The sequence below is a fragment of the Ceratotherium simum genome, chromosome 21 (genome assembly GCF_057802395.1).
Source record: "Ceratotherium simum simum isolate JZ-2026a chromosome 21, ASM5780239v1, whole genome shotgun sequence".
Lineage (NCBI taxonomy): Eukaryota > Metazoa > Chordata > Mammalia > Perissodactyla > Rhinocerotidae > Ceratotherium > Ceratotherium simum.
This window is the reverse complement of record NC_141920.1, coordinates 39,896,103-39,922,954: the sequence shown is the minus strand read 5'-3', so window position 1 is coordinate 39,922,954 and position 26,852 is coordinate 39,896,103. Positions and strand designations below refer to the sequence as shown.

General features: G+C 41.7%; 1 protein-coding gene across 1 annotated transcript in view; it reads right to left on the bottom strand.

Annotated features, from left to right (window-relative positions):
- Positions 1-26,852, bottom strand: part of SPTLC3 (serine palmitoyltransferase long chain base subunit 3) — a 156,735-nt gene that overhangs the window by 32,140 nt on the left and 97,743 nt on the right. The window contains exons 7-9 of the mRNA XM_004433748.3: positions 20,370-20,475; positions 11,312-11,531; positions 4,462-4,588 (exon numbers count right to left, since the gene is read on the bottom strand). Coding sequence (XP_004433805.1) covers positions 4,462-4,588; positions 11,312-11,531; positions 20,370-20,475 — 453 coding nt within the window. The remainder of the gene's footprint in view (positions 1-4,461; positions 4,589-11,311; positions 11,532-20,369; positions 20,476-26,852) is intronic.

Sequence of the window (26,852 nt, the reverse complement as noted above, 5' to 3'; positions counted from 1 at the left end):
AATTTTTTTTAAATGATTTTGGCTTCTGTATAGATAGCAAGTCATAAAAGGGCAAGAGAACCAGTGAGGAGATCATTCAGGAGGCTACACCAGTAACCCAGGTGAGAACTGATAGAGGTGGCAGAGGAGCCGCTGAGAAGTGACCAGATTCTGGATATACGTCAAAGGAAGTGCTGCAGGATTTGCTGATAGAGTAGCTATAAGGTCTGAGAGAAAGGGAAAATTCCAAGATGGGTAAAAACTGTTGGAAAATTTGGAGAAGGAAGGGAAGAAATCAGATGAGTTAAAAATAACAGTAACTGTTAGCTTTTATTGAGTGTTTACTATGTATAAGCATCATGCTAAGGTCATTAATTATATTACATCATTTAATGCTCCCTACAACCCCAATTTACAATGAAGGCACTGAGGCTAAGAGATGGTAAGCACCTTGCCAGTCATGGCGGGCCAGGGACTGGATCTCATGCCAGAGCACACACCCTTAATCCTCCATGCGATACAATCTCTGTTGTCTCTGAGAAGTGAAAGATTCCCCAGAGTTGGGAAAGGGAGGGTGGGGAGGCAGGGCCAAGATTGGGAGTTCAAAAAGAATATTGACTGATTAACCAAAAAATATGCATCAAAGCATTAAATAAATAATAATAAGATGAACATTGACAATGCTCTCTTTAGGGGAGTCATTGGCATGGTTTGGGGCTCACGCTCTTGTGGCTGCTTCATCTAGATGAAGAAAATGGCTGAGCTGCAATCTTTCTGGACCTGCTCAAAAGTGATGTCAATCACTGAGGGATCCCTTCAGCTGCCACAACTGGTGTGGAACTGCTTCCCGGCTCCCAGTCCTATGAGATAAACATCCTCTAGATCTTGTTTAGCATAAACACTGACCTGAAATCGAGTAGGCCAGTGGAAGTTGAGTCATGACATATTTATTAAGCTGAGCACTAGGTTTGACACTCAGAGGAACACCAACTTAATTCAATACACATTTCTTGCCCTTAACGGGCTTACAACATTGCTTTGGCTGGTGGACCACCCAACATCCATTAGGATGGAGAAACCAAATCTCCACTTTGGGCTCATTGTGTTGCACGAGTGACAGGCCAGGAGATGAAAAGGGCCTCTGTGCATGTGGAATGCACGCGTGGCCTGCAGTCCCTCAGCCTGTGTGCATTAACTCCATGAGAAGCCTGGCTGCGGAGTGAAGGTAGCTGTTTGTGCATAAACATTGTCATTTCACTGGGCCTGCTATTTCATCTTTGAACCTTGGCTTCAAAGGAACACTGACCTTATTCCTGTAGCTCGCCTGTCTTTGAAGCGTTTGGCTTCGCATTGCAGATTAAAGTGAAGACATTCATCAAGGAACAGATCTGGCCCACTACTCCCCAAACTCGACCCGAAACAAAGCCTTGAAAGGCTCCAATCACAGTTGCAGCAGAGTGGGCTGAAGATGAAGGCTCAAAGCGGGGCGCTCTTTCTCAGATCCTGTAAGGCAGCTCTGGCATGACATAGTGCATCTCTGAGCTTTGGACGACTTTACCCTGAGAATTGGTCTATCTTGGCAGAAAGGGGTGAGTTAATGCAATATTCCCAACCTGTCCTGTTCATTTTATTTAAAGCAGGCATTGTTGTAAATGAGGCCAGAATGATCATTCACTATATGCCTTTGAATTCTTCAAAAGACATGTCAGGCAGAACCATCTGAAACTTGGCTGATGGTTCTGTCAATTTTCTTTTCTACTACTTTCCTTTGTTCATTCCTTTGTAAAGAAATTATCCTATCTTCTCCCTGGTTCTCCAATCTTGGCTTTAAGAAAACAGACTGTACACATAGCCTTCTCTGTATTTTAAATTTTGTTTTCTCTTAAGAAGGCAAGAGAAGAGAGAAATGTTAACTGGGAGGTTAAAAATAATAACCAAATAATTCTTTAATTAGAAGGGTAAGAGAGAGAACCAAGGGGAATATCTCTCATGTCAGAGGAAGAAAAATTGATGATAGACGACTATCAAAGGACAAATTATAATATCTTGAAATGTAATTTTTCTGCAGATCTTCAACTGTGATCAGATAAACAGAGTAAGTTCTGTCTGGGATGAAGTGGTGAACCAATCCTGATTATAAAGTTGGGTAGATGGAAATCCACTGATTCAGATAACATATACACTAAAGGGTTGAAGAAATTGATGGTCATTATTGACACATATGCTAATTTTCAGGATAACTTTTTCCTAGTTATTCATCTTTAAAAGAAGACCAAAGGATAATTCTGGTCATTATAGGACAATTCATTTAACTTGCATTTTAGCTGAAATCTCAAATAATTGTTTTCCATTAAGAAACGCATGAAATTCAAGATCATTAATATGGCTTTGTGAGAAGTCAGGTGTTCAGACCAGTTCTTTCATACAAACTGATAGCTCATGTGGGAATGGATACAGCTCTATTTATAGCTTCAGTTTTAAGAGGTTGAAAGATATCTGCTTATCCATATCTGTACCCCTTAATTTACCACTCCACCAAATTTGGGTATGGCCATGTGACAAGTTTTGGCCAGTGGACTGTAAGCAATGTGGTGAGTGTCACTTGCAGGCTGATGCTCCCTTGTTCTCTACCACGGCGACCATGGAGGCCATATGATGAGTTGGCCAAGCCTCAAGCTAGAAGCAGCCTGAGTCACTGCCCCCATGGAGGGGAACTGTGCAGGGAGTTGTCTGATTTGTGTTAGACTTGGTGCCAGCAAGAAATAACCCTTGGTTCTGTTAAGTTGCTGAGATTTTAGGGTTTATCTGTTACGGTGGCATAATTTAGCTTATCCTGACTAATGCAGGACCCTGGAGGACATCTAGTCTTTGCTCACTTCCATCATAAGAATGCTTCCTACAGCATCCCTGAGAAGGGGTCCAAATGCTTCTTGAACCTCAGGAATAGTAGCAAATAACGTAGCAAGCAATTATAAAATGCTTACTATATAAATTGTTTTCAGACATAATTTTAAGTATTTTATATATTTTAATTAATTCTCACAAAAACCTTAACTCATCAATATTATTTTCCTCATTTTACAGCTGGAGGAACTGAAGTACAGAGAAGTAACTTGTTCAGGGTTGAACAGAACAGATAAGTTAAGTCGCCTGCCTAAGGCCACACAGTGAGTAAGTAGTATCCCATGAGTCAAATCCAGGCAGCCATTTTCAGTTTATGCCCTTAACCATTGCACCACGCAGCCTTCCTAGACGGGATTTTCATTTCCTTTTCACACAGACTATACAATGAGAGAGAATCAAGAAACCCAAAAGGCAAGGTTGGAAAGGACTTTAGAGATCAATCAATCATTGCATTTTACATGGAGGAACAAGATCACTCTACATGCCACTTTCCTGCTCTAGTGAAAAAGATAGGTCTGTCTTGGGGGTTTTCAAACCAGTGTTCTGGGGAGCACCAGGGCTCAGCAGAAGGGCCTCAGAGGCCGTCAGTACAGAGGTAGGTGGAGACACTAGTTTGACAAGATCAACCCTGTTCTAATCTGTTTTATATTGTAAGCTTCTGGGTAAAATTTGTATGTGAATAAAGTATTCTGCTACTTCAACAAAACTGAAAAATGATGGATCTCTCCATACTTCTACAGAAACAATAGGCTTGGAAAGTTTCACTAAAGAATGTGCAATGGCTTCACATCAGCTGGGAGGTGGGGCAGAGCACATGGATTGTATATCCCAGTTCTGGGGCCAGGATAATTATCTCCCACCATAAATGCACTCACTAGATTGCCTGGCAGGAAGGACTGCCTTATTCATCACTGTACCCTCATTGTGATATGTAGTCGAAGCTCTACAAGTTGTATCTGAAATATAGAAGGAGAGTTCCAAGAGGCTTTGATGAAACGATTTTTTATAAAGAAGATTAAGCTCATTTGGGTTGAGCAAAGTAGCACACTTTGGCTGTGGTGACCCAGTGTCAAAGAAATGGCTGGGAAGTTATCATTGTGTGTCTTTTGCCCATATATCCTCAAATGACCGTGGTGGATTTCTCCTCCCCAACACTTGGATGGCAAAAAATAAATAAAAGGATTAAAAAAATGAAGATTAAATTGACTAGTTTATTCTCAGGGAAACATAAGTCACAGCCCCAAGCAAGCATAAGCAAATACACCACTATTTGCTTCATTTTAACACAACTAATTACACAAAATTATCCAAATTTGCTGATCACATTAAGAAGTGAATTAGAAAGTTTTCTTTTCTTTAGCAAAGCGTTTGTGTGTGTGTGTGTGTGTGTGTGTGTGCTGACAGCAGTCACTAGAAATGTACTAGAAACTTTTAGCACATGGCTTGATTTACAAATTGGGTTACATTAAGACAAAGGTGTATATTTGAGAAGGGAGGAGATCAAAGGGGCAGAAAGGAGACAGACACAGGTCTAGGACAGGAGTTCCTGGGAGCTTTGCACACTGCAGACCCTCTTACCTTGTGTGGTCCCATCCAGTCCCATGATGAATTTCATTGATCTGATGACTTGCTCTGCTATCGGGGGGCTCATGGCTACAGCATAAGCAGCACTATGTGAGTGAATCCGTAAGTAATCCACAAGGTCCTTTAATAAAGGAGAGAATCCAAAAAGAAGGCAAATAAATCTCAGTGTTGGTGATGAGAATCACATCTAGTCCCATCCCCATCCACCATAGCACAAGACATTTGATTCTCGAACACAGTCCAATTTTAAATGGGCATCACCAAACCATTTATTTTTTCTATCCATTTTTCTTAGTCTCTTCCAAGGTATACAAAAGTGAGCTGCTGTAAATTTGGAGTTGAGATCTGTAAGGCAAAACCAGACGTGTAAAGGAAAAATGATTTCCCAAACCTTTGTTGAGTACCTAGCATGTATGAGCACTGGCTTAGCGTTCAGGAGTGTCCAAAGAATGCAGGATGTGATTCTTGCCCTTGAGCTCCTTACACTAGACTGTGCCCATGGAACAGCAATGGACTTCCACCCTCTCTCTCCTTCATTTCACACTCTTCATTCTTTTTTCTGTGTTTCTTCCTTTCCTCCCCCCTTCCTTCTACTCTGGTTCCCTGTCTTTTTAACTTCAAATTCTCCATTTAAGTCTTTTTTTTGTCTCCATTTCTAAGTATTTCTTTCCTTTTCTCTTTATCTCTTCTCTCCCCTGCCCCTACCTCCTTCTTCCCTTCTTCCATCTTTCCTTCCAGCAAGTTTGTACAAGGACTTGCTCCGGGCTATGTTCTGGATGTGAGAGTAGGAAGAGAACCAGGATAGAAAGCCTACTCCCTGACAGCCATTATCCACTTACATTCAAATTAACTTTCTGTCTATTCTTTTGTTTGGTGAAGCTCATAGAAACAGTTGGGTGGGTTTTCACCATATTTAAGAGTATGTGCCTGGTGATGGCTAACTTAAGGCATTGGCCACATGTATTCAGGAAGTTGACATTGGAGGGTCTGGGGGTGACTCAAAGAGAGAGGCAGTCACTTTCCAGAGTGGCTGCAGCCAGGCTGTCCTTCCTAGCTCTGTGCTCAGCACTCCTCCTTGGGCAGCAGCAGGGGTTTTCTTTCTCTGTTGAGAGCTGGTGCCTCCCAGCAAGATGCTAGGGAAGCCAACTAGGAGAGCGTGGGTGGGGTGCAGGGAATAGGATGATGGGGATCATGTGGACCCAAGTCAGGAAAGGGCTGTTTCAGGGAGGAGATCTGGCCCTGAAGGATTTGGATAGATGCAGAGGGGAGAGGCATGGACATACCCTAAAATTAGGAATGAAGATGGCATCTTATGGAGGAGTCAGCTGGGCATAGAGGGAGGATCCAGTGCTTCCAAGACAAAGTGTTGAGGGGTTGTGCCCTTGAGGGGAGGTGTGTCCGCAGAGTTACGGGACAGGCCTCGGAACCTGATTGATTGGGTTCAAATCCTGGCTCTGCCACTGACCAATATGTGATCACGGGCAAGTTACTAAACCCCTCTGTGCCTTAGTTTTCTTCTCTGAAAAATTAGATAATGGTAATACTTACCTAAGAGTCATTATGAGGATTAAAGGAGTTAATACATATATGGTGCTTAGAAAGTGTCTGGTACATAGGAATACCTGATGCTGTTGGCAATTACTATTAATGGATTGCAAACTCAGAGATTCTTAGAACTGGGAGCATGGGGTGGGAGGAGGGGACCAAAATATAAAAACTCCTGGGAGTGTCTTTATTCCAGCTCCCTCAGTTTGTGGGGGGTAACGGTCTAAGGTTGTGTAATGTCATTACATTGGTGGACCCAGACATCAAAGATTTTCAGCCCAGCTCTTCCTCCATCCTTATTAGGGTGGTAACTGTAGGAGTGAACAGAAAGAAAAAGGGTTCCTACCAGACTTGATGACAGACTGAATGACCCTAAAGAGATAATGGGACTAGGAGCTAACACTGTAGCTGATGTTCATTAGCTGCTTGAGGTTCTATTTTAAGAAGTTTACATGTATTAACTCATTTAAGCTTCACAATAACTGTCTGAGGTAGGTACTATTTTTATCTCCATTTTATAGATGAGATCACTGACTCACAGAGCAGATCAGAAAATTATCCAATTAAAAAGTGGTAGAACAAGGATTTGGACCCAAAGAGCCTGGCTGTGGAGTCCCCGCCCTTCACATGACGCTATATGACTTCTCCAGACTAGCGGAGCTGGCTTGGCATGGGGAGAGGGGGACCAAGGGAGCAGAGAGAAGACACCTTCACTTCTTTACCCTGTGGTGCTTTCCCTCATCCACAGAGACTGCTCCTCTTATTTTGGGTAGGGGGAGAATTCCTAATATACTCAAGTATTTATAGTACTAAACCACAGATTGACTCGCATCACTTTCTAAGTTTCACGTCTCTTACTCCTATTTCTCCAGAGACCGAAACTACCTTGAGAGCAGGGAATGGGGTCATACACTTCACTTAAAATCCGTAGTGCTGGGTACTTAGCAGGGGCTTGGTCAATGGTCTAATGGAAAGCAGAGGGGTCTTAGGGACTGAGGAAGGATGGTGAGGATCCCTAAGTCTATAGGGGGTACTAAGCTGCATTCTTAGGAAGAGTGTAGTGATATTCTCTTAGCCTTGGGGCATTGTTGACAAAGATCAGGCAAAGAAACAAAACAAAGATTCCTTTGATCCCTAAAGGGCTCTTCTCAATGTCCTCAACCCCCAATTTTCCTTTGCAAATTGAGAAATTTCATAAAGCTGCGGTCACACGTATTCTTAGTTGGAATAAATGCCTCATCAGTGCAGTATCGCTCCCTTTTAACATTAAGACTATCTTGCCCACAATCTTACTTCTTTTAGACTGAGTCCAATTTCTCTCAGAGTCCAAGTCTGTGGATAGGAGCTAATTTGCTCGTGTGGTTCAGAAAGTGGGGCTCTCTGAGTAACTCCTGCAGAGCATCCAGGAAGCCTTGGTTCCTGGTTTCTGATTCCCTCCTGTCATTCCTCCATTGGGCAACATGAGCCACGAATTAAGAGTTGGCTTTGGTCTTTTGCAAGGCGAATCTGGGTTGTGTCTTCTTTCAGGGTGGGTTAGAGGTCTCCTCAGATTGAGGTTTCCAAGTCCATTTGTAAGTTCAAAACCCTGATTATTTTCTCTACTCATAGGCCTGGAGTTCAAGGACAAGGGTTGCTTTTCTGAGGAAATGAGACAGGAGGGTCTTAGAATAAACATCTTGGTGTTCATTCCATGACCCCCATTTACTTCAAAGGGCTGTCAAATACAGCCAGGGCTCAGCACACAGGGCAGAGCTGACTTCCGCGAGGGGCCTGCCTTTGTCTGGCGCACAGGCTTCCGGGGCTAACACTCGCCCCAACCTTGGCTGCCCCGCCCCACTTTCCTCCTCCAGAATTCCAGCCCTGCAACCTAACAGTCATGAGGGCTGCCTTTGCTTCATTCATTTGCAAGTCTCTGGTCAGCCTGTGGAGGCTGTGAAAGCCGGTGGTTAGCACCAGGCATACAAGAGGACCCAGGATCCAGGCCTGAGAAAAATTTGGACCCCAGAAACTGAGGTCTGCAGTGTTGACCACATCTCAGCAACTGGATCAACAAAAATTAAAAAATAAAAATAAGAAAACAAGCCCTATCAGCTCAGGCTTTCTTCTAAGAAGCCATTCACGGTATGGAGCTCTGACAGGTGGAGAGAAGTAATTACCCGATACTTCACCTCACAGGTCTTGAAAGGATGGAATGCTCCAAGTGGGGTTATTCACAGCTCATCTACAGCAGCTCCAAACTCAAAATGAGCAAAATAGTAAAATCTTACTGGCTCTTGAGAGATTATTTTAGCAGTTTCCCTGAGCTGGGGAGAGTAGGTCGAGGCCAGGGCAGTAAACTCCAATAGCAGAGACAAATTTGTAGGACATTTTGTGACAGGAAGGCTGAGGCCAAGACAAAATCTCTACTCGGTGTGGTAGTATCTTAGAACCAAACCAATTTTTTCCCCTTGTGTGTTTTCAAATAGGTTTTCTTACGTGACACATCTAGTTGTTAACGCATACCGTTCTGAGCTTGACCAACTCCACAAAGGTCTCTAGAGCCTCCTCAGAACTGTTACTGGGAATGCAGTCCCTCTACCACCAACCCTAACACTGACGTTTAAAAAGTGAGTTAAGAGCCAGACGGTTTTATCTTTTTCTAGATTTTTGGACCCAACTGATTATTTTCAAATCTCAAGATTTAGTAAGAACCCCATGAGCACACTGAATTGAAATTATTAGGGTTTCAGAAAAATGTAAAGTGCTAGTGTGTGCACTTTAACATTTTTTTATGGTTAATTTTGTTTTTGTACCCATTGGTTTAGAATCCTGGATATCTTGTGGTACCCCTCAAATTGAGATAGATACTGCAAAATATACAGAAAATAATACATGATGAAAACTGTACTCTAATTATTTAAATACATAAGCAGAAAGATTTTTTTCAAACAAAAATCTTTAGCATTTGTCCAATCCTTTATAAAGCATAGTTTAAAACAATGAGTGAAAATTCTTCACAAAATTATTCAAAGTCCAGGGGAATAAAAACTATGATTTAAATTGCAATTACACATAATTTAAAATTAACGTAATTTAAAAAATTAAAGGTACAGAGGAGCAGATATATAACTTTCATTAACTCATGGGCTCGTTAGGCTGGAAGGAAACCACAGTTTATCTGGGTTTATCAGTCTCACTAAAACCATTCCAGACAGGTGTATATCTGACTGATTTTTAAATCAGGGAACTACACACAACAGACGTTTTCTCAAGTGGCCTCCTATCTCCTGCTCACTCTCCCGTTTTGAAAACTACCCTGTGTTTTCCACGTTTTGAATCTTACTGTTTCAGAGCAGAAGTCTCTGGATAAGCTAACCGGCCTCTGCCAAACTCTCTAATTCTTGCTGCCATCTAGTGGTAAATTCGGAGACTGCAGGGCAATATGGAGCGGGAGGAGAAAGAGGGGGAAAAAGGAGGAGCAGGGATGCAGACCCCCGGGTCCAAGTACGCACGGAATGAGTATTTTAAAAAGCAAGGAAATGAACAGATCTACATCCTTTTTCTGCATCCTGATTAATGTAAATAATAATAATTTTCACAATTGCTCAGTATCTTCCCCAAATGAACAGAAGTTACACAGACAAGAGCAAATACACTTTTAAAATAATCCAACTGACTTCGGGACGGAGAGAAGGGGAGAGAACGCTAGCGAGCTGTTCCTGACTTCCGGCCAGTCACGAGCCTTTGTGTAAAGTGGGTATCAAATGCACGAACTCTAAGGGGCAAAATGTGACATCTACCAAATTTGACACGATTTCAAGGATCCGCTTGCTTCAGTTTATTCAGGTGCCTTTGGTTCAGGAAACAGAGTTACGCTTGGTTAAAAATTTCGGAGCTCAGAACTGCTGCTAAAGTAATCACACAACCACAGGCTCATACAGCGATGTAGCCTGGATGAGGGACCTCCTAAATTTGAGACCCTCTGATCCCACTGCCTCAACAGTTGAGGAAGGGGACATTTAACCTTTCCTCAGGTTTGGCTGAATTTTGTAAGATCCTGGGCATTCCCTATGTTTTTAGCATTACCCAGCTAATTCCCACAGGCCAAGGCTTTGAGCTTGGGAGAAAGTAGGGCTTCTTCACGGGTAAAGACCACTGAAAACTCTGAACATATTAAGCATTTGTACGTCTCATGCAGTGTGAGGGGCTACAGTTAATCTGTTGTTTTAAATCAGGGGCTGTTTTCAGATGCACTCTGGTTGTCCAACTGGTTCACCAGGAGTCTGAACTCTTGTTCCTGCTGGCCACAGTGAGTAGGGAATTTTGAATTTTAGATAAGCTGTTGCTCTGGCTGGAGCCTGAGGTGCCCTCATAGAAGGAGCCAGCACCGCTGTCACACGGTCTCTTTGGGACAGGTGTCGGCTTGTACCAGATAGCTCTCAGAATTTGCATAAAACTGTCATATGCGGCAGACAGCTGACTCCTTTATTGCTCAAACCCAAGTTTAAAGATTTCATTTTCTTTTTCTCCTTTCCTTCTCTCTTCTTTTTAATTCTTTTAAACATTTCCTGTTTTATATTGGCAACTCCCTTGGTGATACTGGCACCAGAATGACAGGGATAACACCCATTTCAGAGTGTAATCCCATCAGATCAGAATTTTTAAGGCGAATATATAAGACATTGGAGGATGACAAGATTTGACCTATGGCTTATCCAAAATTGTGGGAGAGACTTATTTTGCAGAGAAAATCTCTTAAAAGTACATTTCTGATCTTGCTACTATTTTGATTAAAACTCTTAAAACCCACAACATGTAGCACAAGGTCACCCGCCTTAATATCTGACCTTTGCCCACCTTTGCTATTACCCGCTTTGTATTTTTCATTTACCAAACTATTTACAGTTCTGTAACATCCTCTTATCACTTCTGTGGCTTGGTATACATTATTCCCTCTTTCTGAAGTATAACCCTCCATCATTTGTCTATAAGACTGACATTTGTTCTAAGACATCTGAGAGACTGCTCTGCAGACTTAATCCTCCTTCTCTTTTGCACTAAGTCCTTGCCTGTGTGCACTTCTAGTGCTGGCATTTTGTTATAATGTGATTACTTGTCACGTGCTCCTCTTCACTATTAGAGGGTGAGCTCCTTGACGTTCTGGGCATTTCTTGGCTGTGAACCCACTGTCTCGAGCCCACAGTGAGCAGTTGAGGTGTGGTGAACTGAACTGCAGCTCTCATGGAATGCAGAGAAGCCCTGCAGACTGCGTCCCCAGAGCATTTAGGTTTTAAATAGACATGAGGAGTCCCTCTCTTACCTTCCTTCCAGCTATATAACCTCCTGAGGATCCAAAGCTTTTGGTGAACGTGCCCATGTACACATCAACATCTCCAGGGTCCATTCCAAAAAATTCCACGACACCCCGGCCGGTTGGGCCCACGGACCCAATACTGTGAGCTTCATCTATGTAGAGATAAGCCTTGTATTTCTTCTTTAGAGCCACGATCTGGGGCAGACGCACGATGGAACCTTCCATGCTAGGGCATAAAGAGAAATGCTCGTCACTAGTGTGTACCCTCCTGGGAAGCTCCGTGTCAATTCTCAATCTCGAGTAAGCATCAGAATCCTCTGAATGGTTTGTTAAAACACAGATTGCTGGACGCCACCCCCAGAGTATCTGATTTAGTAGGTCTGGGGTAGGCTGAGAATTTGCTTTTCTACCAAACTCCCCAGGAGATGCACGAACTGCTGGTTGGGGACAACACTTTGAGAACCATTGCTGTAGAAGAAACCCTTTGTTTTAGCCCTAAGTGCTTAATTTTTCACAGTATTGTAAATTGCAAAAACACTTCAAGTCCTCCAGCATAGGGATAAATATGAAGTAAATAAATAAGCAAAATTAAAATTCATATTTACATAGTGCCTCTGGAACTCAGGGGATTTAAAAGAACTTTTGACTTGAATCAGTTCTCCCAACACTTCGTAAGCTGTGTCTACACCACACACAGTTTTGACTACACTGACAGGCGAGTTCTATGAAAACACACAGACTCACACCCTTGCCACACAAAGGAACTTGTCAAACAATTCAAGAACTAATCAATTGACACAAACAGAGAGTTGAACTTGTCCCTTCTTCCAATTAGTTTATTTATTAAATTTAATGTATTAAAAAAAATAAACTTAAGTGTTAGGTTGAGTCAGTCAAAACAATCCAGCTGGTTGTGCAGTTACCCAGACCAACTGGTGTGGGTTTGGAGGGAGTAAATCATTGAGTACAGCATTTGTGCTTTTTTTTTTGAAAGGACTTTATTTTTTAGAGCAGTTTTAGGTTCACAGAAAAATTGAGAGGAAGGGACAGAGATTTCCCGTACACCACCTGCCCCACACATGCATAGCCTCCCCCATTAACAACATCCCCTACCAGAGTGGTACATTTATTACAATTGATGAACCTACATTGACACATCATTATCAGCCAAAGTCCATAGTTTATATTAGGGTTCACTCTTGATGTCGTACATTCTATGGGTTTGGACAAATCTATAATGACATGTTTCCATCATCATAATATCATACAGGGTATTTTCATTGCCCTAAAAATTTATTGTGCTCCACTATTCATCTCTCCCCCAGCCCAACCACTGGCAACTACTGATCTGTTTATTGTCTCCCTAGTTTTGCCTTTTCCAGAATGTTATATAGTTGGAATCAACAGTATGTACTCTTTTCAGATTGGCTTCTTTCACTCAATAATGTGCATTTAGGTTTCCTCCATGTCTTTTCATGGTTTGATAGCTCATTTCTTTTTAGCGGTGAATAATATTCCATTGTCTGGATGTACCACAGTTTATTTATTCATTCATCTACTGAAGGGCCTCTTAGTTGCCTCCAAGTTTTGGCAATTATGCGTAAAGCTGCTATAAACATCTGTGTGCAGGTTTTTGAGCACATACAAGTTTTCATCTCCTTTGGGTAAATAACAAGGAGCACGATTGGTGGATCGTATGGTAAGAGTATGTTTAATTTTGTAAGAAACCACCAAACCGTCTTCAAAGTGGCTGGACCATTTTGCATTCCCATCAGCAATGAATGCGAGTTCCTGGTGCTTCACATCCCCACCAGCATTTACTGTTGTCAGAGTTCCAGATTTTGGCTTTCTAATAGGTGTGTGGTGGTATCTTATTATTTTAATTGTATTTTCCTGATGACATATGATGTGGAGCATCTTTTCATATGTCTATTTGCCATCTGTATATCTTCTTTGGCGAAGTGTCTGTTAAGCTTTGGCCCATTTTTAATAAGGTTGTTTGTTTTCGTATTGTTGAGTTTTAAGAGTTCTTTGTATATTTTAGATAACAGTTCTTTATCAGACGCATCTTTTGCAAATATTTTCTTCCAGTCTGTGCTTATCTTCTAATTCTCTTGACATTGTCTTTTGCAGAGAAGTTCTTAATTTTAAGGAACACCAGCTTATTGCATTTGTGCTTTTCACAAGATCATTCTGAATGACTATTTTTAGATTTTAACAAAATGAAAACCAAAGAGAGTCATCTTCCCTTATATAAGTTTGTGAGTTAATTCCAATATTTTCTTAGATTAATTGCTTGTTAAAGTTGTTTCCATTGAGGAGGAGGAGGTACAGCCATCTGACTGCCCAAGCGTAGATTGTAGCCACACCACTTACTAATTGCAAACTTGGACAACTTACAGGATGTTCTCTGCCTCAGTTTTCTCATATGTAAAATAAGCATGATGATGGGACCCTCCTCATAAGGGCTTTATAAGGATGACAAGAAATAATGCTTGTAAAGTGTCTGACACACCATGAGCACTCAGTGTATTGTTCTTGTTCTCAGGAGAAGGAGATTAGGAGGAAATGGTTACAATGAGGCCTAACTTGAGATATTGGGAGCCCTTGACAATGGTCTGTGTTGAATCTTCTAAGAACACGGCATATGGGTGTCATACATAATAAATGGCTGTCTGCTCTCAAAATTCTAGAATTTTCTTTTCATCTTTAAAATGTTATAAGTTGGTAACACAAATACGCTAGAAACCTGACATGTCACAAATAGCCATCCTTTTCCTGGAACTGAATTTGGTAGGAGCCAGAGTTAATGCTGAACAGTTTGCAGACACTCAGGACCACTAATTAGCTACCCTTTGCTGGGGCTGGCCTAGCTGGTGTTAGGAGTCGGCCCACCTGGTTTATATTTCTTCCTCTAAGATTAATGACTCTATGATACTGTTGATTTCTGGAGTTAACGCAGGGCACACATGCGTCCTAGGGAGAACTCAGCTTTTAGAAAGAGTTATGTTCACCCAAACTAAGTTTTCATTTTCTCAATGTGATCAAATTTGAATTGAGCCTTTCCTATAGTGGGATATTGAGTTGGTGCGTGCATAAAGAGGCTATCTATGTTATTCCCATGAATTGCTGTCAAAAAACAGTGCCAAAAATGATAAAGAAAACAAGAACAGTGTTTTATTCTTTCTTTTTAAGTGGAAGGTTGTGTTTTCTTTTGACTTCAGTAGAAGAAAAACAACTAAAATACAACTGTAGGCAAAGATAATTCCACCAGTTAATTTGAAGCTCTGTGCAGGGACTTGAATTGTTCTTAAACCAGCAAACCAGTGAATAATTTCTTTATATCTTTTCTATTACATAATGTATTAGCTAAGTGACAAGACTCATTTTTGAAATCTCCCCGTAACCACCTTCTCCTCCATATATAAAGCATATTATCCACTGGCTGGATTGGGAATTAAACCACTGGTTTGTCAACTTACATGGCGGAAAAATCTTGTTGGTGGGCTCAAAGTATAATTGAAGAGAAGAAAGGAAGGTAGAAAGAGAGAAAAAAAGGATCTAAGACTAATTAAAAATAAACTAACTACTGTTTTCTTTTTCTTTGTCTTTATTTGTTTAAACCGTAGAGATATAGGTTAGAGATTACCACTGAAGTTCTCAATCCTTAAACATACATTATTTTGGGGAGGAGAATGGCTTATATTCTTAGAGAAAATGGCATTCTGACACTTCAACATTTGTTTACATATGTCTTTTTGGAATTTTGAAATTTTGGTATTATTTCTTGATTCATTTTAAAGCTTGGGCTCTAGCTATGCTAGTTTATATCCCAGGTTATTTGGGACGCCTCTCTCCCTCTCCAGTATATTTATGAATAATTTTGCGATTTCTCTCTTTTTTTTTTTTTTTTTCAGTTATTTTATTGAAGTCATAATGGTTTATAACATGGTGTAATTTCAGGTGTACATTATTATTTATCGGTTTCTGTATAGACTGCATTATGCTCACCACCAGTAGTTTTTATCCATCACCATATATATATGCCCCTTTACCCTTTTTGCCCATGCCCCAGCCCCCTTCCCCTCTGGTAACCACTAAACTGTTCTCTTCATCTGTGTACTTGTTTATCTTCCACATATGAGTGATGTCATGTGGTGGTTGTCTTTCTCTGTCTAGCTTATTTTGCTTAACGTAATACCCTCAAGGTCCATCCAGGTTGTTGCAAATGGGACAATTTTGTCTTTTTTATGGGTGAGTAGTATTCCATTGTATATATATATTACACCTTCTTTATCCATTCATCAGTTGATGGACACTTGGGTTGCCTCCTCGTCTTGGCTATTGTGAATAATGCTGCAATCAACATAGGGGTGCAAAAGCCTCTTTGAATTGGTGATTTCAAGTTCTTTGGATAAATACCCAGTAGTGGGTTAGCTGGATCGTATGGTATGTCTATTTTTAATTTTTTGAGAAATCTCCAAACTGTTTTCCATAGAGGCTGCACCAGTTTGCGTTCCCACTGGCAGTGTAAGGGGGTTCCCTTTTCTCCACATCCTCTCCAACATTTGTTATTTTTTGTCTTGGTGATTATAGCCATTCTGATAGGTATAAGGTGACATCTCATGGTAGTTTTGATTTGCATTTCCCTAATAATTAGTGATGTTGAACATCATTTCATGTGCCTCTTGGCCATCTGTATATCTTCTTTGGAAAAATGTCTGTTTATATCCTCTGCCAATTTTTTGATCAAGTTGTTTGTTTTTTTGTTGCTGAGTTGTATGAGTTCTTTATATATTTTGGAGATTAATCCCTTGTCAGATATATGATTTGCAAATATTTTCTCTGAGTTGGCGGGTTGTCTTTTCATTCTTTTCGTGGTTTCCTTTGCCTTGCAGAAGCTCTTTAGTCTGATGTAGTCCCATTTGTTTATTTGTTTTTTTGTTTCCCTTGCCTGAGTAAACATGGTATTCGAAAAGATGCTGCTAAGACCGATGTCAAAGAGTGTACTGGCTATATTTTCTTCTAGGATTTTTATGGTTTCTGGTCTTACATTCAAGAGTTGACAAGAAATCTAAACTTCTCAGAGACACAAAACTAGGAGTGTGACTTTAAAACAATACTTAAAGGAAAATACAGACGAGAACCCTAAAACAATACAATTGTACTTTAAACCAAAAATTATTGAATCATAGAACTTCAGACTTCAAGTTTCAATCACCCTATTTTACAGATGAAGAAACTGCGCTTTAGCTGGGTAAATAGTGAAAGTCAGAGGGATGACCTTGCATTTTCTATATTTATTTCATTGGATGTGGCCACATGAACAGACTCTTCTGTTTACATTGGGCCTCTGTCGCAGCAGGGACACCCAGTTTAAATACCAGCTCTGTTTAATCTCAGTTATCTGCCCTGGGGCAAGCTATTTAGGCCTCGGAGCCTCAGTGTCTCCATCCTCCCAATAACCTCGTGGGTACTGGGGAAGCTTACTCAAGATCACACATGTGACATGTTTAGCAAGAAGTATATACATGATAAATGTGAATTCCTTCCTCTGACATCCATCCTCTAGGTGAGTGAAAAGCAAACAGCTTTGCTATGTAGACAGCTTGTTTTCTGAGTTGCAACTTCTTAAACTGAAAATAAATTTAATGATGAAGGCAGCTACCCTTGATTGTGGGCTTACTATGGGCTGGGCTTCTGCCAAGCACTAGCTTATATGATCTCATTTAATACTCACATGTTAATACTATGAAGGGCACTCAGCTGTAGGCGGCAACACCAGGATTTGAACCCAGGTCCCAGGTCTCTTCCAAATCCTGACTCCTCTATATTCTATATTCTATATGTAAATAATAGTACCTAGATGATCTATGGATGGTGATGTTATCATTATTTTACTATTATTATTATTATAACTTTTTTTGTGTAATTTACTGACTTCTCAGACTTCGTATCTAGCCTTCTCTAACTTGATACCTGCCTGAAACTGTCTTATTTGGCTGTCTCCTCTCTTTTGGAGTTATAAAAAAAATGATTTTTGTGAGCTCTCTGTGTTGGGAGGACTTGGCTCATGGTGGCAAACCACAAACAAGAGATGAAAAAATCTGGGAGTAAAAATCCAAAGGAGGTTTTGTGTAGATATCCACAAGGTATGTGTCCCTAACATATCACTAAAAAGTAGCAGTACATTTGTGAACTATTGATTTCACATTCCTAATCCTGGCCCTTTGGAAAATCTTGTGGGAAATCATTTCATTTTCTGGTGATGGCAGCAAATGAGAGCACCCACATGTTCCAGAACTCTACCTCAGACTAGCTTTATTTTACAGATGAGGAAACTGAGGCCCCAGGAAGTACTGAGGCTTGTCTAAGAGGTGCCCTGCTTTCTATCTATGAGGGCTTTTAGGTCACAGTCTCATTTGAAGATAAGATTTCTGTGCAGATGAGATAAAAGGAACCTTTCCAGGAAGGCAAGTCCATGGGAAGTGGACACTTCACTCTGCACACAAACCAGGTTAATTGAGCCTCTGTGGTAGAGTCCCTCCAAAGATGGCTGCCTGCAGGTCTTCTCACCCCTGTACACACTAGCCAATCCTCCCATCAAGAAGTGGGCTCTAGTTCCCCTCCCTTTGAATCCGGGCTGGCCTTGTGATGTGCTTTGACCAATAGAAGGAGTGATGGCAGAAGTGATGCTGTACCAGTTCTGGGCCTTGCCATTAATAGGCTGGCAGCTTCTGCTTTCCTTCTCTTGGAAGCCAGCTGCCATGTTGTAAGGAAGCTCTGGCTAGACTGCTGAGTGAGAAGAGCCTACTCATAGAGAAAGTACCCCAAAGAAGAGAAGAGAACAAAGCCCTCAGTCAACAGCCGGTACCAAGAGCCCAAATGTGTGAGGGAGGTCACTTTGGATGTTCCAGCCCCAGCTGAACTCCCAGCTGAATGCAGCCCCATGAACGCCCCCTAACCAACACCATGTGGAGCAGAAGAAGAACTGCCTACTTGGTCCAGACAGCATGGGAAATAAGGACTCCTTGCTGAGTAAGCCATTATATTTTGGGTGATTGGTTATACAGCAATAGATAATGAAACAGTCACCGTTGCTAGTGAAGCCTAAGCTGTGGTTTGGTGCCACACTGGCTTGGAGCTGAAGTCCACACCCGTCTCCTCTGTCCTCCTGAGATCATGGTAGGACACAGGCCCACCGTAAGCATTAACACGCCCTGCAGCTGGAGAGGTTTCTCTGTGTAACTGATGGGAATATTTGAAAACTCTGGTGGTCCACTTGATTTCAGCCATGATCAAAGTGCTTAAAATGCAACTTTCTTGTAGTGGAGCCAAGTTCTACTTATCTGCAGTTGGGTTCTGTTTACTCTGGTTAGAGGAGATGCCCATCTGCTCTCCCTCAGGTGATACATCCTCCCGCTAGTCCAGCCCTGAGTGACAGCTGTTTGGATAAGGGCTCCCTTCCCAGGCTGGCAGCTGGAGAAAGACCCACGCTTGAGGTTATGACAGCCCAGAGTCACTATGAGATTATTTCCTAAAAGTAGCAAGTTCAAGGCCAGTGAGTAGTTAAATTATTCTACAGCAGGGCATCTCAACCTCAGCACTACTGACATTTTGAGCTGGATAATTTTTTGTTGTAGGGGACTATCTCGCACATTGTAAGATGTGTAGCAGCATCCCTGGCCTCTGCCCACTAGATGCCAGTAGTGCTCTACTGCAGTTGTGACAACCGAAAATGGCCAGATGTGCCCAGGGTGGGGGTGGGTTGCAGGAGGAGAAATCACCCTGGTTGATAACACTGCTGTAGGGCGATCCCAAAGACTTCATAAACAGGACATTCTGTTGGGGCTGACCTGAGGAGGTACTGATAGGGGATACAGAAGGGGGTGAACTTTGCAACACCACGGTGGCACTGGGAACACCCAGAACACCAACAATGGTGGCAGTAAGTGCTAGAGAAAAAAAATGATACTAGGATTATTATTATTATATTATTTTAAATTTGGGAGAAAGCACTTCTTTTTTCCAAAAGAGAGGGAGTACATGTCTTCTGCTGCTTGTTATTTAGTCACATGACAGAAACAATGTGCACTCGGCACTGATTAGATTAGCTGGCTGAAAGAAATGCTGCTTCTGTCCTCAAGTCTCCTTTGCAGCCACACTCCTTCTGGTTGAGGAGGTTACACCCTCATCCCCTGCCTTTTAATATTTTTCACTTTTCTGTAATTATTTCATGGGAAACATCTCCCTTGATTCCCTAACATTAGGATTGTTTGAGAATTGATTTAGGAATGAGCAACTCAAGAGACAATGTTTCCTTGACTCGTGGACTAGGGCATCGAACAGAAGAAAGGCTTGCAGGTAACTTCCATCTCAGTAATGATAATCGATTCAGACAGAGAATGAAGCAAATTTAATCACCACCTGCGATATAAAAGTGCAGCTCTGAATGGCTTAGTAGGTGTTTTGTCTGCTTAGGTTAAGAGCGGTGGGAAAACGCAGACTTGAGCATAACTTCAGACGGCAAGACCAGCCCCGCCCCATCCAGCTCTTGATGAATTGCACTCTAGGTTAGTCCTACCTAGGAATGAGCAGGTCTTTTGTTTTCTGATACCAACTATTGGCCAGGTTCAGCGAGCAACTGGAGGTTGGGTGCACTGTCTGGTGAGGGGCATCTGGGTGCCTATCAGCAATGTATACTACTGTCATAAAGGCAGGGAGCATTCTGATGTTGAACAACCAGTCCCTAAAGGCCTTTGAAACTGTAGAGCAGCCAAGGATAGTGGAAAGAATCAGTGCAAGTTAGCAATGCCCTGTGAGGATATTCTGAGGAAGCCTTCACGAGCATGCCAGACTCCAAGGTGCTCTGCAATATGTATAGTCATTAAAAAGACTGTTGACCCAAGGCCTGACAGCTCACATTGATAGCTCTGGCTCAGGTCCCGCCATAATACCCACATCTAACTCATTTTTCCATTTAGCTAGGAGAGGTCAGCCTTTCCCCATTTGTCAGCTTGCTGTAGGCCTCAGTGTGTTAAAATGTCTCTGGTTATTTACATACCTGTAGATGCCTTCTACCAGGATAAGAATCTTTTTCCAAGCTCTGCGGGTTCGAGGCTGGCCGTAGATTACAGCTTCTCTCAGGAGTTTCTCTAGGCTTTGCATGTCTTTAAATAATACCAAAAAAGAAATTAAGTCATGAGATGGTTTTTCTTTTTCTGTCCCATTTTCTTTCCTGAGGAGGCACCAAATTTTTTAGGCTCAGGCTGAAACTTGAATTTTCAGAGAGCAAAGTTCAAATCAGAGAACACCTTAGGGGGAGAGAGAGGTTTATTTTTTAGTAAAATTTAGCTCTGACAAGGTAACTAGTCGGGTTTGTATAGCAGGCAGAATAAACCTCCACTGGAGGCACACAGTTTCGTACGCTCTCAAAAGGATTAAATACATCTCTTAGGCTTAAGCCTTGTTGTCAGGTTAAAATTAACTATGAGAGACATAATTAACTAACACCTACTAATTGTTTAGACATGGCATGTTAGAGTGTAGCCGAGTTTGCGTGGAGTGGCAGCATTGCTGGGAGCGTTCTCACTTCCTATGCTTTGGCATCTGACTTTCGACATCCTTCAGCCTCAGAGGTTTCAAAACTTTAAGGCAGTGGGACAATTAGCCTTCCTTTTAGAAATATCTGGAGACTTCTGGACACATTAGTAATAGCTTACAATTACTGAGCCCTATCTGCATTCTAAGTACCCTTCTAAGCATGTTTTTTGTAATAACTCATTTAATCCTCTCATGACCCTGAGAAGGAGGTATCTGCATTTCATGGCTCAGGAAACTGAGGCACTGAGAAGTCTGGTAAATTGCCTGAGGTCTATGATCATAAACAGCGGAGGCAGGATTTGAACCCGTGCAGTCTCGTACCATGACCCACATTTGTAACCACTACCTTTTACTGCCTTATGTGAGAGCCATTGTCACTTCTTCTTGAACTCCATGGTGAAGAACAAGGAAGGATGAAAGCCTGGTAGATTTTTCTTTTTAACTTTTGACGTCAAATTTAATTAATAGTGAGTTTTCATTTATCTGCAATCAGATGTAGATGCCTGGGCTTCGGTTGAGAGACCCTTGAGAAGGATTTGCCTACTAACCCAGCTGTTTTTATTTGTGTGTGTGTTTGTTTTTAACCTGCAAAGGCTAGACAGAGACAAAACAAGGCGGAGGTTTATGTGCATGTTCATTAGAATCATTATATTTCTACTATATTTCTGTGCATCCCCTAAGCTTTCCCTTTTTGAGAATCTGAAACTGAAGTACTTTAGGTCTTTTAATTTGAAAAGATGGAGGTGCTACTGAACTGCTGACTTGACAGTTACATAATGTTCACCAGGCATTAGATATCTCATTTAAAATGCTCACAAGGAGAAACCTAGCAAAGATAAGTCTAAAACAGCACAGTCAATATTGGTTTTGGCCACGGCACATAAAGCTCTCAAGAGGCAGATATTCGTTGGTTTATCACTGGTCTAGGCTCAAGTTAGCTGAGATTCTTGGTCTCGATGGAGAGCCCCTCAGTTTGTCTTTTAGTCCCCAATCTGTGGTTGGATCTGTTTTAGGGCTCCCCCAAAGCTGGGTGAATGCATTCGTGGGTGCACTCACTTTTCCACACTGCAACCTTGCCATTCCCAATGAAGCCATAAAATATATCTTTGAAATAGAATCCTAGATGTACTAGTGGTATTTTTGAATTGATCAAGAACATTCAAGCAAACCACATTCAAATAAAGGTGCCTCCAGATGAACTGGAGTGGAGTAGGATCAATCAACTTGATAGCCCAATATCAGAACCTCTTCACCTGAGAGGTCCCTGGTTAGTATAGTGCTTCTTGAGCTGTCCCCAGCATCCACCCACTAGTGACTGGATCTTGGGTCCTGGCATTCAGAAAAAGTGTGTGATATGTGAATAGGGGTGCTATGTTCTAGAAATCTCTCTTGGAAATCCAAGCATTAGTGATAATACACTCTTCAACATCCTTTGACCTGCTTAAGAAAACCAGCAGTATAAATAATGAAGAAGGGGAATAGTTATTAGAAAGAGCCCCATTTTAGCATGCTAATTTAATAATATCTGGCATGATATGAGAACCAATGGAACAAAAAATATAATTTTTATTTCTTTAATAATTAGCCAGAGACTAACTTTATTTTTAGATTTTTAATTTAGATTTTTTGATTGATATGTCAGCTTAGATGTGGAATTAACCAATTTCACCAGGGTAATACAGGACCCGTGAAAAAAGAAATGGAAGAGATGGTGGATTTTCATTTTATTTCATGCCATGTTTTTTTCATCTGCAGAATAGACATAATGATATCCCTGGAGTCAGTATTGTATACTGATCATAAAGTATTTCCTAATTGTGAAGTGTTTGGGACATTTTTCAGTCCTTGTCCTACTCGACATGTGGGCAGCTTTTGACACAATTACACACACGTTTGTGTTTAAAGCTACTCCTTTCTAGTGTCCCCTCCCTCTTCCCACTCTCTAGTATCCTTTGTGGGAACCATTTCTTCTTTTCACTCCTTTCCTTCTTGGTGATCCTTCCTTGTCTTTTTCTCTATTTTATTATTTATCTGCCAGTGAATCTCAAACTTCAGTAAATATGAACCATCATCTGGGGAACTAGTTAAAATGCAGATTCTCAATCTCACTCCTAGAGATTCTGAACCAGTTGGTGTGGGACGGGGCCCACAAGTGTACATGTTTGGGGGTCTTTGGACGCCTGGATCCATCATTCAAAGCCAGACTTCTATTTTGAGCTATATAATGATTTCCCAACTACATTTTAGACAAATTCAAGGGTACCTCAAACCCAATATTTCCAAGATAGAACTTGTGACAGATGCATTATTGGCCCCAATTCCTACACTTCAACCCCCAATTCGAGTCCTTTGCCCTGTGACTTCATAGGCCTTCCCACTAAAGGGTGGAGGATATTTCCATGCCCCTGACTTGGGTTCAGCCAAGTGACTTGCCTTGGCTAATAGGATGCAGGAAAGAGATAGCAGGCTAGTTCTAAGCCTCGGCCTTAAGAGGCCTTACATGTTTCTGCTTTTCCTCTTGTGCTTCTGCTGGTGACATGACAAGAAGAGGCCCAGGGTGCCCGCTGGTCCCAGGAGGGTCCCAGGAGAGGCTGAGAGACAAGTAGGGCACAGTTAGCCCAGCCCACACGCAGTCATGAGTGAGAAATCAGTGCTGATTGTTGGATTCCATTGTTTTGAGGTTGGTTGTTGCAGTAATAGTTATCTAATGCAATCTCCAAAGGCCCTTCCTGATCTCGCCTCTGCCTATATTCCTGATATAGTTTCTTAATGTCCCCAACACCCAGCCTCCCAACTCTCCTATACGCTTTCCCTCTTGTCTGTCTGGAGAACTCCCACTCATCACTCAAGCCTCCACTCAACTCTTCTGGCCAATAATACAGATTTTCTTTCTTCTTGGTGTCCCTGAAGGCTCATCTATTCTTTTTTAAGCACTCATCACGTTGCCCATTATTTGATTTCATGTCTCTCCTGCCCGGAAGGCAGAGACCTTATCTTATTCATCCCTATGGCCCTAGTCCTAGTGCACAGTATTAGTGCCAAATAAATGTTTGATAATTGAATCAGTTGTCTTTTCACGGAAAGGAATGTAGACCAGGAAACAGGAAAGAGAATGAATGATCTTCTGCATCTAAATAGGAATTATTGGAAAGAATGATTGCTTCATGTCTGCAATAATATTTCCTTAACTGTGTTTTTTGCTTTTGTTTTAAAGACAGGCAAGTTATCCTCTAAGTCTTCACAGATGTAGCATGTTTTATTGACACTACGTCAGTAACCACTAGATGGCAGCCAAGGAAACAAAAAGCAGCTTTCTTGTTTTGAGAATTTCCAGGATAATAAACCTTCACCTGCACTGACAGTTTGCTTTAGGTGGGGTTCCTAAGATGTTGAAGGGACCCACATGATTAGGGGAACCAGCTCCCTCATCTGTCATCTACCGCAGGCCTGTTAGTCTCTGAATGGAATAAAGTGATCATGAATATAAGCATTCTGTTTAAAGAGTTTTTCCTTCTAGGACCTGGAATTTATAAGTTTTTGTGCAGAAATGATAAATGATGAGTGTGGTTCCAATCCCACATTAATAAAAAAAAAGCCAAGTGAACTAAATTAGCAGTCATTTAAAAATGAATACTCTAAGTGTTTGAAAATTCTGTACACACAGAGATTATTGTATTGTTTATGCAACCAAAAAGGTCACATACATGTTATAGGCTTAGTCCAGGATTAAGTTTAAAATGAACACCACTAAAGAGAAGAGAAGTTTCTCTCCACCCTTTTAATAACAAGCCTTTAAATGGCCATGATGTGTTTTATGCATCTTGTAGATGGAAGGGAGAGGAATCCCAGTCCCTTCAGTGGCAGGGAAGTCATTGTGTTTGATGTGAATGGAGAGTACCAAGGGGGGACGTTTTTGGTGGAACTTCACAAAATCCCTGGTGTCCACACACTGGGATCCTCGAGCAGAGAGAAAGTCAATCAGCCATTTTTTCTCTTGTCAGGGACAAACTTATTGACCTCTTAGAATCACAGAAGCTAGACAAAGAAAGGGATTCTGGACCCACGTTAGCACTTGGTAGTTTCTCTCTGGTTCTTCGGGTCTTGCTCTATTATGCTAGCGCATGTGGGTCACAGACCCGTGGGATTCAGGAGACCACGGTTTACGATCTAAAGGCCTTGTGGGATTCTACTGTTTCGACAGGCCATGTGCTAACATCTGTAAGGGATTTTTAAATGATGATGCTTATTAAAGCACTTAAACTTGCATTATGTTAATCCTCACGACACCTCTCAGAAGTAGGGAGGGACGATTAGGTTTTTATTTTTTCAGATGAGCAAACTAATGCTCTGTAACGGTCTGTAAAACCAACAAGAACCACAGCCTCCCCACTCCCTGCAAAAAAATCCCAAACCCAAACAAACCAGTTTCTTGTCAGCTTATAAAAAATATTTTGAGATATGGAAATTAAAAAAATAAATTTGATGTCATCAAGGCAGACATACATAGCCCTATTGTGTAATGTTGTTATAAAGTTATAATGACACACTATGGACTTGTAATCGCTACAAATTTGAGCCTCAACAATGCCTTAGACATTATTCACCACCACATCTGGCTCACCAAGGCGGTTTCCTTTGGTTTGCGAGGGGCTGAGAGGAGCAAGCTGGTGTGTTGGTGGATGAAAGGTGGCGCGGAGGCCACATTCTGGTGGCTGGTGCAAAGCAGTGCTGGTCTGTCATAGGGATGGCTAACTGGATTACTGAATTACTAAATACTACCCGGAATAATCCAATTAGCCAAAAGCTACAATCAGGCTTAGGTGACAAATACACTTTGCAAGCCTGTTCCTTTGCCTTTCCTTACATTCAAAGCCCTGACGGTATCTGCAAGCCTGTGGGATCTGAGAAAGCTGCAGACACGTCCTGTGAAAAGAGGGCACAAGGAGACAAGGAAGCCGTCATCTTCTCAGAAGGGAGGTTGGATGTAGTTCAAAGAGTGTCTTCTTGAAGATAAGAACTAGTTATTTGGCTTTGTTCTCACTTTCTTGTACAGTGACAACACTGTTTCTTCTGCCACGGCTTTCTCCTTCCTATTGTCTTGTGCAACTGAGCTTTTGTTGAGACCTGAGAGCTTCCCTCTCTGCCCATCCCTCAAGGCCCTTCCTCCCCCCTGGATCCAGGGCCCGCAGTCAGGGCTGAACGTCAGCCTCCACTTTCCATGTGCTGCTGGCCACTGTGGTTGGCAGTTTATCCTTCGTCGTTCAAAGCTCGGTGAAACCTACCTCCAGCTGCATTTAGAGACACCCTGTGGCTCCTCACTCCACGGGCTGCTGGCCAAAAGTATTTTCATGCCTGCGCATGATAGGCACTCAATAGATATTTTTTAACGGAAAAGATGGTTGGAGGATGAAGGAACGTTACTTGTTACTCTTTCTAACTCCTTGCTCTCCATCTTTTTCTCCATTCCTCTTGTTCCTTTGGAGATACCCAGTTTCATCCTTCATTATTCAGCCCATTATTCAGCGGTGAAATATTGAGCAAGAGGCACATAAATCACTGATGAAGAAATTATTCCTACTTTTAAGTTGGTGGTGGGGGTCGCCTCCTTGTTTAGCCTTTGGGGAAAAACATAATCATAAAGGCCAACTTTGGTAAGCGAAGCGAATGTTTTTCTCACAGACACGTTTATAGAATCTCTTTTCCACAAAATCGATGAGAGCATTTTTGATGCATTGAAAGTTTGATGCCTTAAGTTTTACAAAGCAGTTTGGGCAAATACTTTGGTTCAGATTTTCTTAATGGCTCTGTAAGTACGTAGGCAGGTGTTGCATAGCCTTTGGTAGGTCAGAGAATCAAGGTGATCTTGGGAGAGTGCAAAAGGCATCTGGGAGCAGAGAAGCTGGGCTGTGTTTAAGGGTGAGGCATGTGCTAGGGGTAGAACCTG